At 48.3% G+C, this 12,953-nt stretch overlaps 1 protein-coding gene across 3 annotated transcripts in view; it reads right to left on the bottom strand.

Moving 5' to 3' along the window:
• Positions 1-1,790: 1,790 nt before the first annotated feature.
• Positions 1,791-12,953, bottom strand: part of LOC143016938 (autotaxin-like) — a 12,033-nt gene continuing 870 nt past the window's right edge. The window contains exons 2-25 of one of the 3 annotated variants that reach the window (XM_076171524.1): positions 11,317-11,419; positions 10,590-10,745; positions 10,384-10,509; positions 10,165-10,225; positions 9,971-10,068; positions 9,743-9,822; positions 9,309-9,428; positions 8,853-8,908; positions 8,283-8,348; positions 7,789-7,861; positions 7,593-7,701; positions 7,377-7,502; positions 7,258-7,289; positions 6,934-7,061; positions 6,761-6,839; positions 6,446-6,533; positions 6,112-6,284; positions 5,802-5,862; positions 5,510-5,649; positions 4,226-4,364; positions 3,970-4,047; positions 3,683-3,815; positions 3,321-3,474; positions 1,791-3,168 (exon numbers count right to left, since the gene is read on the bottom strand). In XM_076171524.1, the coding sequence (XP_076027639.1) occupies positions 2,998-3,168; positions 3,321-3,474; positions 3,683-3,815; positions 3,970-4,047; positions 4,226-4,364; positions 5,510-5,649; positions 5,802-5,862; positions 6,112-6,284; positions 6,446-6,533; positions 6,761-6,839; positions 6,934-7,061; positions 7,258-7,289; positions 7,377-7,502; positions 7,593-7,701; positions 7,789-7,861; positions 8,283-8,348; positions 8,853-8,908; positions 9,309-9,428; positions 9,743-9,822; positions 9,971-10,068; positions 10,165-10,225; positions 10,384-10,509; positions 10,590-10,745; positions 11,317-11,419 (2,550 nt within the window). In that variant the 3' untranslated portion in view covers positions 1,791-2,997. Of the gene's footprint in view, positions 3,169-3,320; positions 3,475-3,682; positions 3,816-3,969; positions 4,048-4,225; positions 4,365-5,509; positions 5,650-5,801; positions 5,863-6,111; positions 6,285-6,445; positions 6,534-6,760; positions 6,840-6,933; positions 7,062-7,257; positions 7,290-7,376; positions 7,503-7,592; positions 7,862-8,282; positions 8,349-8,840; positions 8,909-9,308; positions 9,429-9,742; positions 9,823-9,970; positions 10,069-10,164; positions 10,226-10,383; positions 10,510-10,589; positions 10,746-11,316; positions 11,420-12,953 lie in introns of all 3 variants that reach the window. The other 2 variants (XM_076171523.1, XM_076171522.1) reach the window with 2 other exon arrangements.

Below are 12,953 nucleotides of genomic sequence, written 5' to 3' on the forward strand. Positions count from 1 at the left end.
TGAGGTCATGGTTTGGTCCCTTCCTCCTCCTCTTCCTCCTCCTCAGCTCCCCGGTGGCTTGAGGATGTAAACATCCCCGACTGGAAGCTGTTTACCTGCAGAGCTTTCAGTCTGATGTTTGCGTCCCCCGGCTGCTCTCAGCTCCTCACACACCCACACAGACACACACACACACACACACACACACACACACACACACACACACACACACACACACACACACACTGACAGGTCACCATCACATGTGACGACCCGACCGGCTGACCCCACCTCTGAGGTCACTGTAGGGTCTCAGACTGATTCAGGCTCAGCTGATGTAAACATCCTACACTCAGCTGTGATCAAGGCAGCAGAGGCTGAGAGAAGGCTGTTTACTTTGACTGACTGGAGGAGACACGGGACAGAGCCAGCAGAGGACACGCCAAGGTCATACATCACACACACACAGCACAGGCTCATCAGCTGTGAGTGCTGTCACCTTGCTGACAGCACTTTGGGTTTGTGAAGGTGCCAAGGCGTTATGTATGTATGTAAGTATTATGGTATGTTTTATGCAATACTCTCCCCCTTAGCACAATAAAAGCAAACATCAAGCTGAAGTGAAGGGCTTTGGTTGTTGTGTAATGTATCTGTGTGTGTGTGTATCTAAAGATAACAGCAAACATAAAACATAAGGTGAATTTGTAGGCGTGGTCATGACTCAGCTCAATAAGACGTATAGACACATATAGACATGAGGCACAGGTAGATGACATCACCTGGGCCTGCTTCTTGTGTACAGCTCTATAAATAGAGGCGACCTGTCATGGAGCAGTGAAACATGTGGATGTGATGACTGAAGGTTTGTTGTTTCACAGTAATATGATGCAGTTTGACTCTGGACAACTTAATAAAACACATCAACATCAGAATGTGTCGGTGGATTCTTCTGAAAGTGAACACGCACGCACGCACACAGTGTGTGTGTGTTTGCCGGTCTCTACAGCTGCGCTTCAGCAGTGTAGTTGCAGTACCGCACAGTTACCACTAGATGTCGGTGTCTCCCCTGTGTTAAAGGGTTTGATCAGCTCAGTGAGTTCATATCAAACCTGTGGGTCAGAGACTGTAGGTCATTCACTCTGTCAATCAAAGTCCAGAACAGCACAGCAGGATTCCTCTCAAAGTGACTGAAGGAGAAGACAGAGAGAGAAGACTGAAGATCAACTCAACATGAACATAAGCGCCAGGAGGCAAACATCAACATAAACATGTATTTCTGCATGTGAATGCTCTGTCACAGGGATCATTTTAGGGTTAAGAACATTTGATAAAGAATGGATTGTAAGAACATCTACAATCTGGAACAGGCCAAACTTTAAATCCCTGTACAGGAAGTGTTTACCAGTTTATTCCAAACCTTCACCACCCATCAGTGAGGCATCATCAGACTCTCACCTGCTGAGGAGAGGACATCAGAGGAGACGCAGCAGGAACATCTGGAGCTCATCTGACAATCAGTCATCAGATACATTTACAGCACATAGTAAAGCTCCATAAATGCCACCATTAGTACCTCCACCAAGGTGGATATGTTTGCTTCTCTCTGGATCAGTAGGATCTGGATCATCTTCAGACAGGAGCTCTTTGTATCCAGGTAGTGTGGAGGTTTCCAAGGTGAAGAGGTCAGATGATGAAGGTCAAACGTGGAGAGATGCAGGTTTTGGCTGATCAGGCAAGTTAGAGTGACACGTTCGGCCTTGGTGGAGGTTTGCTCCCGTGTCTTTTCTAAACAAAGTCCCAATCAGTCGGCCAAAGCTTTCGCACTTTTAATTGAAAGACTACAGGAACAAACACGGCTGCAGACACACTTTGATCAGATCTCAAGTCAGTTTATTGAGTTTTCTCTCTCCTCTACCCAATTAGTACTTTGCTATGTGGCTATGTTAACTCATGGTAAACATCTAAGCATTCATATACAGGTTCAGACAGATAAACTAAACAGTTACAAGCCTGAAGAAGGGAAGTCAAAGAAGAAGAAGAAGAAGAAGAAGAAGAAGAAGAGGCCACTGGGGTGTGAATGTGGGAGTTAAAGGAAAGATGAGAGGAAACCGTTGGTTAGTTCTGCTTGTGTTTGTTCATAATGAGACATTGAGACAAGGTGAGACTGCACAGGAACACGCTCTGGTTCTGGTTCTGGTTCTGGTTCTGGTGCTCAGATCCACGTTTCTACGAGCCGACGTGAGGATGTTCCTCACACAGGCCCCACATCAGCTCGTACCATTATCTGGCCCTCGCTTTTCAGGTTGAGCACCAGTTTACTGTTGTTGGACAGAACAGAACCGGTCCGAGCAAATGTGGATTCACAGAGAGACATGAGAGCGAAGCAACAGGAGTTTAACATGCAGCTCTGCCCTTTGTTTTGGTTCACATTTCTTCCAACTGAGGCAGCGGCTCCCTGATCAGCTCAATCAGGTGGATCGATCAGGTATCAATGCCTGATCAACACCTGGTTTAGCTTTGACCTGCTGACTCCATGAGCACCAAACCTCTCCACCTGTCAAGTCACCTGGTTGACGAGTGCGACCTCAGTGAACCTCTAACCTGCTGCTGCCACGGCGACGCTGCGTTAAGACGAAAACACTCAGCGCTGTTATTGTTCTGCTACATAATAAATATGACAAACTGTATAAAAATATACACCTACATGATCAGCTGTGATGAAGGGAGGAGGGGGAGGAGGGGAAGGGTAGAGAGGGAGGGGTGTGTGTGTGTGTGTGTGTGTGTGTGTCCGCCTGCTCTCTCTCTTCTCTCTCTCTCTAATGTTGCAGACACAGTTGTTGTGAATCTCTATTGTGATTTATTTCAATCTTCTTTTCATCTTCCCAGCTAAATCTTGTTCCCTTCTCTTATTTTCTCCATGCAAACTTCTTCTCGGGCGGTCGGTCAGGAGTGGAGCGACGATGGAACTGCGGGGCGTCTGCGAGGGCGTGGCCTGTCTGCGTGTCAGTCTCTGTGCGTCTAGTCGTCGCTCTCGAAGGTGCTCAGGTGGGTCTTGAGGCTCAGGGTGCTGGTGTAGGTCAGGTTGGTGGAGCGGTACAGGTCCAGGCCCGTCAGGATCTCCACGTCTCGCACTCTGGCCGTGTGGAGCTTCAGCAGATCCTCCACCCACTGAGACTCGTCCTCGCCGCTCTGCAGAGGCCACAGACAGGAAGAGGAGATTGACCTCAGACTAATGAATCCTGAGCTGAGAGTCTGCGGCTCTCATGTCCGCCACCAAACTGACCTCATGGTGGTTTGGTCAGACAGGAGCATAGCGCCCCCTGGTGTGTGTGTGTACTCACGTTGCAGGACTCTGTGTTGTCCTCTCTGTGGGGGAGGATGAAGGAGAAGACAGAGAGGGGACCGTCGCACTCCTCCGCCGTCTGGTTCCTCTCCTGACAGCTCGTCACCACCGTGTAGAAGTGAGAGGGGATGGGCGACGCGTCCGCCGAGAACCTGTGGGCGACTCACAGTGACTCACCGTACTTTAACACACTCAGTTTAAAACAAAGTGCTTTCAGTGCTTTTAATTTGAAAGGTCATTGTTCTTTTGTTTTGTAAATATCCTAATGTTGTATGTATACGCAATAGAACCGATACATCTAAATGACTTCATGTGACTGAGTACTTTACTGAGTACTATTGCACGACCTTTGACCCTTACTCTTTTATTTTCTCTGCGGTGTCTCTGAGCCCGTCGTAGTTGTAATCAAAGATGGGTCCCGTCAGCACGTTGATGCCGTTGTGTTCTTCAGCGTATCGCCTCAGCAGCGCCCCCTGCAGGTAACTCCACACTCCTGCATGGAACAGGAAGAGGGCACGTCAAACTACAGGCTTTTATTTTGAAAAGCAATCTGTCCTCTGCATTATTTGTTTGTACATAAACACAACGTTTGGCCTGATGGTGGGTCAAAGGTCACCAGTGGGCCTTCAGTGTTTAGCCTCACTCACTCTTGAAGGCGGGGTACATGGGCACGGTGTTGGTGATGAGCGAAGCGTCGAATCTGGACTCAGAGGACGACGCCAGCTCTGTCCCACACACACACACACACACACACACACACACACACACACAGATTCAGGTTAATACAGAGAAATACTGTTTACATAAAATCCTTTTGACATCAACATTACATCATCCTGCAGTGAGTGTGTGTGTGTGTGTGTGTGTGTGTGTGTGTGTGTGTGTGTGTGGGTTTGGTCTCACCCGGGGGGAAGAGGAAGCCGTAGGTGAGCTGGTTGTTGCGCTTGTAGATGCTGCAGCTCTGGCTCTGGTCTGCTGACACTCTGGTGTCGACCCGAATACACTGACCACCAGAAACCTCCGGAACAGGAGTCATGTCCTCCTAACACACACACACACACACACACACACACACACACACACACACACACACACACACACAAACACACACAGGCAGAGGGAGAGAGAATTCAGCAAAATGGTACAAGTGAATCACTCTAGACGTCTCCTAGCAACTGTCGGGTTTCCTATCATGACCCGAGCGAATCTCCAGGAAATCAAAGCGTCTTCACCGTTTCGTCTCTCAGATTCTGGTTGGACTTGTCAAGATTAAGATCACAATTGAAAATTTGAGTGAAACTTTTGAGTGAATTCACTGTGAAAACAAGAGTCCAGACGGTGAAACATGAGTTTGGTGTTCTGACTCCGCTCACACAGAGTTTGAGTGTTTACGCAGTCAAACGCACCTACATGCATCTGTGTGTGTGTGTGTGTGTGTGTGTGTGTGTGTCCCATACATGACCAGCTGCACCTTATAAAACAGCAGCTGGCATGTTTCCACAAACACGCGTTATGCAGGCATGTTGTGGGTTTATAGGTGTTTGTGTTTGTGTTGGGCTGTTTGTGAGGCTGCGGCTCGTACAGGACGTCCTGTTTCAGCTTCACTCAAGCAAACCACTGAGAACGCTGAGGAGAGGAACGCTGCACTTTATCTGCAGAAGGTCAAGCTGGAGCGAACACTTTGACCTTTATCTCCTCACTTCAAACACACAGGGGTCCTCTGACTTCACTCACTTCCTCAGTATTTGTCTCGTTTGCCAAAAACTCCTGATATCAGGATTCTACATATTTCTGAATGAAAAAGTCTGAAAAAAAAAGGGTTGAAGGAAATGAATTACAAATGTTCAGCTGTAAACAAATGACGAGGAGACAAAGTAAACGACTCAACCTGGCTGAGTCACTTTATAAAGGTCAGATCTGAAGAAGAGGAGATTCAGAAAACAGGAAATATTTTGATTTCCCGGAAAACAATTACACGAAAAAAGTCTTGGTTACAGAGCAACAAATAAATTAATGACAGACATTCCAAACAGAAAGCAGAACATGTAGAGAAAAGCCTGAGAGCATCGGCAGGGAGTGATGAAGAGGAAGATGAGCTCACTTCAATGAATTCCGGTGAATCAGGCCAATCAGGTAACTAGGTCACTGTGTGTGTGTGTGTGTGTGTGTGTGTGTGTGTGTGTGTACCTGTTGTGGCAGTGTGTATGATGTCCACAGAGGCATGGCGAGCTCTCTGCTGTATCCACTGATGAACTCCACGTGATGAAGCAGACTGTAGTCAGCGGCGAACATCACAGCCGGTCGACTGAACGGCAGATGTGTGGTGTCTGCACGCACACACACACACACACACACACACACACACACACACACACACACACACACACACACACACAAACACACACATTTGAGTGCCACTCCCATACAGCAGTCAGGTCTCTGTGTTGCTGTGTGATGTCATCCTAAACAGGAAGCTTACTGTAGGCGTAGCCGCCATCCTCAGCTGGACTGAACGCCTCAATGATCTCCTCCACTTTGTTCTATCACAGAAAAGGAATGGAGAGAATGAAGACTAAGAAGAGCTGTAACATTGTCCCAACACTTCACTGCACTATCAAGACCAAACTGCAAATCTCTTATACTGCTGATGAGTGCGATGATGATGATGATGTAATGATGATGTAATGCCACATATGAGCAGCTGGTGGCAGCGATGCATTATTAAATATGATGACACATCATTCTGAGGTCTGATGTGACATGTTCTGATGTGTTTGTTCTCTGCTGACCTCATCATCACAGCTACAGCCCAGGTCATAGGTCACCGTGGCTGTGGGGTCGGAGGCTGGTGACGGCGATGTCACTTCCTCCGGCATGCTGGGGTGGAACGGCGGCTCCTTCAGCATGTCGTTCAGACTGCCATGAGTCCCGTTATTAGGGGCCGGACGCAAGCCTAACAGATCTGAGAGAGGGAGGGAGAGGGGGAAGGAGAGAGAGAGGGAGAGAGAGAGAGAGAGAGAGAGAGAGAGAGATATTAGTGGGACACTTATAAACACCTCCACCTCTAAACCTCAGCTGGTCTCCCTCTGGGTGTAGTTCTGTGTAGAAGCTAAATCTTCTCACCACACATGATGTTGTATAATTCTATGTTGTCAAACTCTGGAACTCTTTTCTGAAACTTGAAGCTCGGCCCGTGACCCATGAAGATCGTCTGCAGGAGACACAACATCACAGAGACGTGTTCAGACAGGCGCAGGTAAGAGGACAGGAGAGGAGACAACAGGACAAGAGAAGACAGGACAAGAGACAACAGGAGAGGAGACAACAGGAGAGGAGACAACAGGAGAGGAGACAACAGGAGAGGAGACGCCAGGAGAGGAGACGACAGGACAGGAGACGACAGGACAGGAGACAACAGGACAGGAGACGACAGGATACCCTCATGCTGTTGATCTTGTTGTCAAAGCCGTGGTCACCAAAGAAGCCACATCTGGTCCTCTTAATCTCAGGCATTCTTCTGAAACAAACAAAACAAATCCTTTTTTCCAACACCCTGGTCATCGATGGGTTAACAATGACGTGATGTAAGGATGTGGGCGGCCGTAGGTTACTTGGCGATGTGCCACTTCCTCTCCATCAGCAGGTGGATGTCCTCGATCCTGCGGTTGTTGGCGTAGTGAAGCCTCTTGGGTAAATGCTGCTTCAGGTAGGGCTTGAAGTGCTGAGTCGGCATTTTACACTGGAAACACACAAAGAGGTGAACGGCCTGACACACACACACAGACACATACACACACACACACACACACACACACACACACACACACTCACACCCACACACTCACGCACACACACACACACACACACACACACACACACTCACTCACACACACACACTCACACACACTCACACACACACTAATCAAAGTTCTTACCGTCAAATTTGCCACCACCACTTTGGGATCATCTGGAAAAGAGAAACATTGAGCTCTGTTTAATGATGACCTTTGATCTCAGATTGTGCAGGGGTCATCTTGTGGCCACCGGCTCTCACATGTGGTGGATTTGGGGTCGCGGGGTCGTATGCGGCCCAGCGAGCCGGGGATCAGCATGATCTCATCGATGTTGACGGGGTAATTACTGAGGAACTCGGTCCTGTCACAGTGAGCCTCCTCCATGCCTGAGCAACACACACACCAAGAGGCTCAAGGTCAGTCACAGTGATGTACAGAACACCCTGCAGTCTGATGTGTTGGTTCTGAGGTCGTACCGTGATCTCCAACCACGATGACGTTCACACAGCGATGCAGGTTCATCTGCTTCAGGCCGTTCATCAGCTGGCCGATGATGTGGTCGATCTCCCTCAGAGGGTTGTCCAGCTGAAAGACCAGAGCCCATGAGATGCAGTCAGAAAGGGGCTCGTCTAAGGGCCTCTCACACACACACACACACACACACACACACACCTCACTGCTGAGCGGTCCCAGTCGGTGTCCGAAGGTATCGGGCTGCTCTGAGTGGACGGCGTAGACGTAAGGCCTGAACACAACACAACACAAACACCTTTAACTTCCTGTTCATGAGCCATGTTCACTCTCAGCAGGGGGGCAGGACTTCTGTCTTCATGCAATCCCTAAAGTTTGGCCTCCATCTTATGAGCAGTGGCTTTCACCTCAGCGTGTAAACAGATATGGCGACAGGAGGTTCAACAAGCACAAACCCAAACAGGCTGAGATCAGAGTGCATGATGGGAAGGCGTGTTGTCTCTGCTCGTCAGCAGCTCACCTCAGCTCACCCTTACAGACACTTATCAGCTGATGACCCCTTCACTGACCCCAGGCTAAAATAAACTCCCTTTATCTTCAACACAGACACTTGGACTCAGCCAGGCTTCTGACTGAGTCCAGGACAGAGACAGAGGCAGCCTGAGCATCATGGCCTGTAAGAGCAGAAGACCAACCTCTCGTCTTCAGGCAGCTTGAGCCAGCGCAGGATGGTGAGGATCCTTCTCTCCAGAGGAATCACCCTGGAGACAGAGCCTGATGTCAACCACAGAGGGTCAAAGCTCCCACATACAATAACAAACATGGATCATAGAGGAATAACATCATAAATAATAGATTCCAGTCTGATAAATGAGCTTTGACTCGTCGCCTGCTGGTTTGTGAATCAGCTGATCTCTCTGTGTTTTGGCTGCAGTGCTGCTCGCTCTCAATGCCCTCGCTTGTGATTGATTGTGTCGGCTATTGTGCTGTGTGTGTGTGTGTGTGTGTGTGTGTGTGTGTGTGTGTGTGTGTGTGTCTGCGTGTAAGGTCAGCCTCAGCCGGTCAGGATGCGGCGAGTCCTCGACCTCTCGTGCCCTCGTGCTCATGAGGTCATGGAAGTGTGTGTGTGTGTGCGCGTGTGTGTGTGTGTGTGTGTGTGTGTGTGTGTGTGTGTGTGCAGCATCAAAACACAGAGAGAGAAATTAATCCTGTTTCCCTGTGAAGTCTGAAGCTGTTGAAAAATATTCCTGTACCAACTGCAGTACCAAGGCCAGAAGAAGGTGCCTGCTTTCACTCCTTGTTTCTCTGCTGTGATCCAGATCTGTGACACAGAGAGAGAGAGGGACAGAGAGAGAGAGAGAGAGAGTTCAGCTCACTTCCTGCTCCAGCTGATTGTGATTATTTAGGGAACAGATCGTGCTCCCTTATCATATGAGTGAAAAAGTCACTTTTCTTGCCCAATACCTTCATTGATTGATGTGTCACTCATGGTCATAAAGGATCAAATACATCTGAGTCTTTAATTGCATTCCTATGTTTTTAATCCTGCACAGACTTAAGCAGCGACGTGTTTATAAAGCTGAAGTGGACAAACTTTAACAGAAAATACAAAAGGAAATCAGTAGTAAAGTTGAACTTGGATCATTTTGTTACTAATTTACCAAATTCTAATAATTGAACAAAAACTGGTTGGGAGGGGAAAGATGAGGTTCAGGACTCACAGGCTGCCCGCCCCACCAGCGGTGGTTGAGCTTCTCTCTGCTCCGCAGGGTGAAGGTGGCGTCAAACACGGCGTCGTGCATGGTGTTTCCCACAATGCCATGGGACTCTGGGTAGAGGCCCTGGACAGAGATCACACTGGGTTAGGAACAGACGGGCTGATATGAGACACTGCTATAGATTTGGCCGTTTCTGAGTTTGGTTTCTGAGTTATTGAAGTGTTTTTTTTGGAAGAGTTCCATAAAAATCAAAACAACTTTCAGAACTGTATAGGTCAAAGGTGAGAGCCAGCCTCAGTTTGGAACATTACTATGGGCAAACATGCATATTGACTTTACCTAAAACATCTGCTGTGTATTTTGGAGTACACATTAACAGCCTGGATTTACCTACACACACACACACACACACGTTAAAGACAAACTGGGTCACTCACAGTGGCCAGAGTGTATAAGTTAGGGAAGGTCTTGGATGGATAGACGGGCCGCATGTAAGGCGAGGAGGTCCCACAGGTTCCTGAGAGGAAACCAAACCACAGCAGGTCAGAACTTAACTCAAACACTGAGATGAAGACGGTCAACATATGACATATGACACGGGACACAGAGTGGTTGCTATGGTGTTTTGGGTGATTGCTAGGGAAGCAGAACATCAGGTGACATACTGAGCTTCTCTATGTTGGGGATGACAGATCTGCCCTTCTTCAGGTAGGAGGCTCTGAAGCCGTCCACAGACAGCATGATGAGAGGAGGACGGATGAAGCTGTGGAGCGTCAGGAGCACAAAGTTACCAAACTATAAATCAGACTTAGGAAAGAGACCACAAAGGGTTAACAGGAGAGTCCAGCTCCAGACTCACCCTGCAGGGCATTCAGCACTCTTGATCTCCTCACAGTCGCCATGGACCCAGGAAGTCTCATCTGTCAGGATGGAACAAAGGTTGTGTGTATGTCGAGTCCCAGATCAGCTGTGTTGTGCCTCCAGTCCAGGCTGAGTCCAAACCACTGCTCTGTGGTGTGTGCGTGTGCGTGTGCGTGTGCGTGTGCGTGTGTGTGTTTGCTAGTGCAGTGCAGGTTACCTTTGCAGAGTGACTTGTAGTTGGTGCAGCAGTCTCCTCTCTCCAGGCAGTCCTCTGAGCAGTGACAGGCGTGATCATCGTTCCTCTCCTCCCCACAGCGGTTTGCCGAGCACTGAAACCCCCCGTCTGACGCACAAACACAACACAACGTCTTAACCAAAGTCACAACCCCGCACAGGTGACAGACGGAGCGGCGGGACACGGACCTGTTTTCAGGCAGTGCTCGTCAAAGTCCTGGCAGCAGCTGTAGTAGGTCTTACACAGATTGTCACATCTGCATCCTGGAGGCTGGGCCTCCTCCAGCTCGAAGCACCGCCCCTTACAGGAGCCTGCTGAGCTCACCCACAGAGACTCAGAGATGGCTGCAGGGACCAGAGGGGCCACGTTCAGACACAAGAACAAGTGGAAACACAGTCAGAGGCTTCAAATCAGACCTGCATCTTACGTTCATGGCTTGTGATCTACAAGAGAGAAGCTCAAGCAGACAGAAGACGTCCAAGACATCAGCAGCAGGGCTCACTGTGAGCTCAGCTGGTGTTTTTGGGACGATGCTTACTTGAGGGTTTAAACTGTTTAAGCTGTTTACTGCATGTAAAGATTTATGGTAAATACATGGTAAACCAAAACTAGATTGCTGACACAGATTTTTGTCAATGTTAGATATTTGGCGAGTGATTTTACAAAGCAAGACCTCATTATAACAGAACACAGTTTGACCTGGCTCTCCAAAACATACAGTACATTACTGCATAACTTCTATCTCTGAAATTGTGACATGGATCCAAACAGAGACCTGTGGACCTGGGAAGTGACCTACAAATATTGTGGTATTTCAGTAATAATTGACAAAATGACACCAATGAGCTGTTTAATAGTTTCAGGTGAACAAAGATCATTATGTTATAAAGAGATAAATGAGGCTGTTGTTCTCACTTTTAGTATGAGGCTGGTTGTCTCCGTCTGCAGGCCGGCTGGCTTGAAACACATAGGCTCTGCTGACCCAACAGGTACCCAGCAGAGAGAATACAACCACTACCTGAGGAAACAGCAAGACGGAAACTCCACGTTAAAGGAAATGGGGTCTTGGCTCTGGGGAGCTGGATGGAAACGTGTTACATACAAACAAGGCTTCAAACTCAAGCTATCACACATAATGATTACAGGGCAATGATGTGCTGACGCTTGTTTCCTTTCCTCTCCTCCACACACAGAGGTCAGAGGTCAGTCTCAGGTACAGTGCAGCAGCCCTGCTCTTTGTTTAAGGGTTTGGAATCTTCCTCAAGCACCTCCTGTCAGATTAAGAGCCTGGGCTCACATCCTTCACTAGTTCCTTCTGCTGCCCTCACAAGATGTTTGTTTTGTTTCCCTCTCAGGCACACAGTCATGTACATATCTCGCCAAGAGGTCAGAGGTCAACAGTAAAAACGGGCTGGCTGGAGTGCCTTGTGATTCCACTCCTTATAGGGTTCAAAGAGTACGAACGCACCACAGTCCAGCTCTCACACCGGCCGCAGTGTTCATGAAACATCCACAGCAAAGTCCTGAGGTCAAGGTCGGTTTTCACACACTGAAACATGTCTTCCACGCTCCCTTGCTGCAGCACCACTGTGCACACTGAGTGGACATATTTCAGGTTTCAAGGAATCCAAGCAAATGTTCTCAGAGTAACAGACGTGGGGGGGGGGGTGGGGTGGTGACTGTGGCGTCCTGATTGTTCACACATTTTAATGAACTTAAGCTGTTCATAAAATATTTCACAATAAACCAGAGGGACAATAACAGAAACCATGTGTCCCCTTTATGTGGGCCAGGCTGGATGAAGTTCTGAGCTTTTTAACCTCAGCAGTGAGTCACGGTCAGACAGAGGGACTGTTTGTTCTCGGGTTGAATCCCATCTTGTGTGTGTTAATCCCAGGTTACCAAGGTCACATCATCTCAGGGGACGTTTGCATGCTGGATGTTTGGCCAAGGCTTTGGGACAGAGATGCATTAGAAGATGTCCCTCACCCGGGGGCAGTAAACGTGTCCCTGTGAGTTCTCCAGAGGACCACAGCAGCGTTTTCTAGGGTCTATGTGCCAGGCTTAGGGCTCAGTTAGGGGCCCATGTGTTCTAAGATCCAAAGGCTCCTGTCGGTCCTCAAGTCAACAAAAACACACAAAACCACAAAAGAGGTGTGACGTATTGGTGTCACAGGATCGATCGGGTCCTACTGGCACACATGTTACCAACTATGACATCACCTTATCCACCTGGTCACATGTATGTGTGTAATGTAGCATGTGCTGTTAATTTACATCAACAAACAAACTTAGCCTTTCAAACTTTCCATGATGATGATGATGATGATGATGACACTCTGGTGGTTTGGACAGCTAAACATTAACCTACAGCTCCTGTTTACCTTTACCTCCCCCAGGTAAACAAGAGAGTGTGTCACTGCTTACACACCATCATCATCATCATCCTCATCTCTCACACACAGTATAATCCCAGCAGCTTGTCCATAACCTATATTCCTCAGTCTGTTAGGTAATGTCCGCTCTCTCTCTCTCCCCTCATTCGCACTCTC

Source organism: Genypterus blacodes, unplaced genomic scaffold (assembly GCF_046128005.1).
Source record: "Genypterus blacodes isolate CSIRO-AG114 ecotype Tasmania unplaced genomic scaffold, CSIRO-AGI_Gbla_v1 ptg000258l_1, whole genome shotgun sequence".
Classification (NCBI taxonomy): domain Eukaryota; kingdom Metazoa; phylum Chordata; class Actinopteri; order Ophidiiformes; family Ophidiidae; genus Genypterus; species Genypterus blacodes.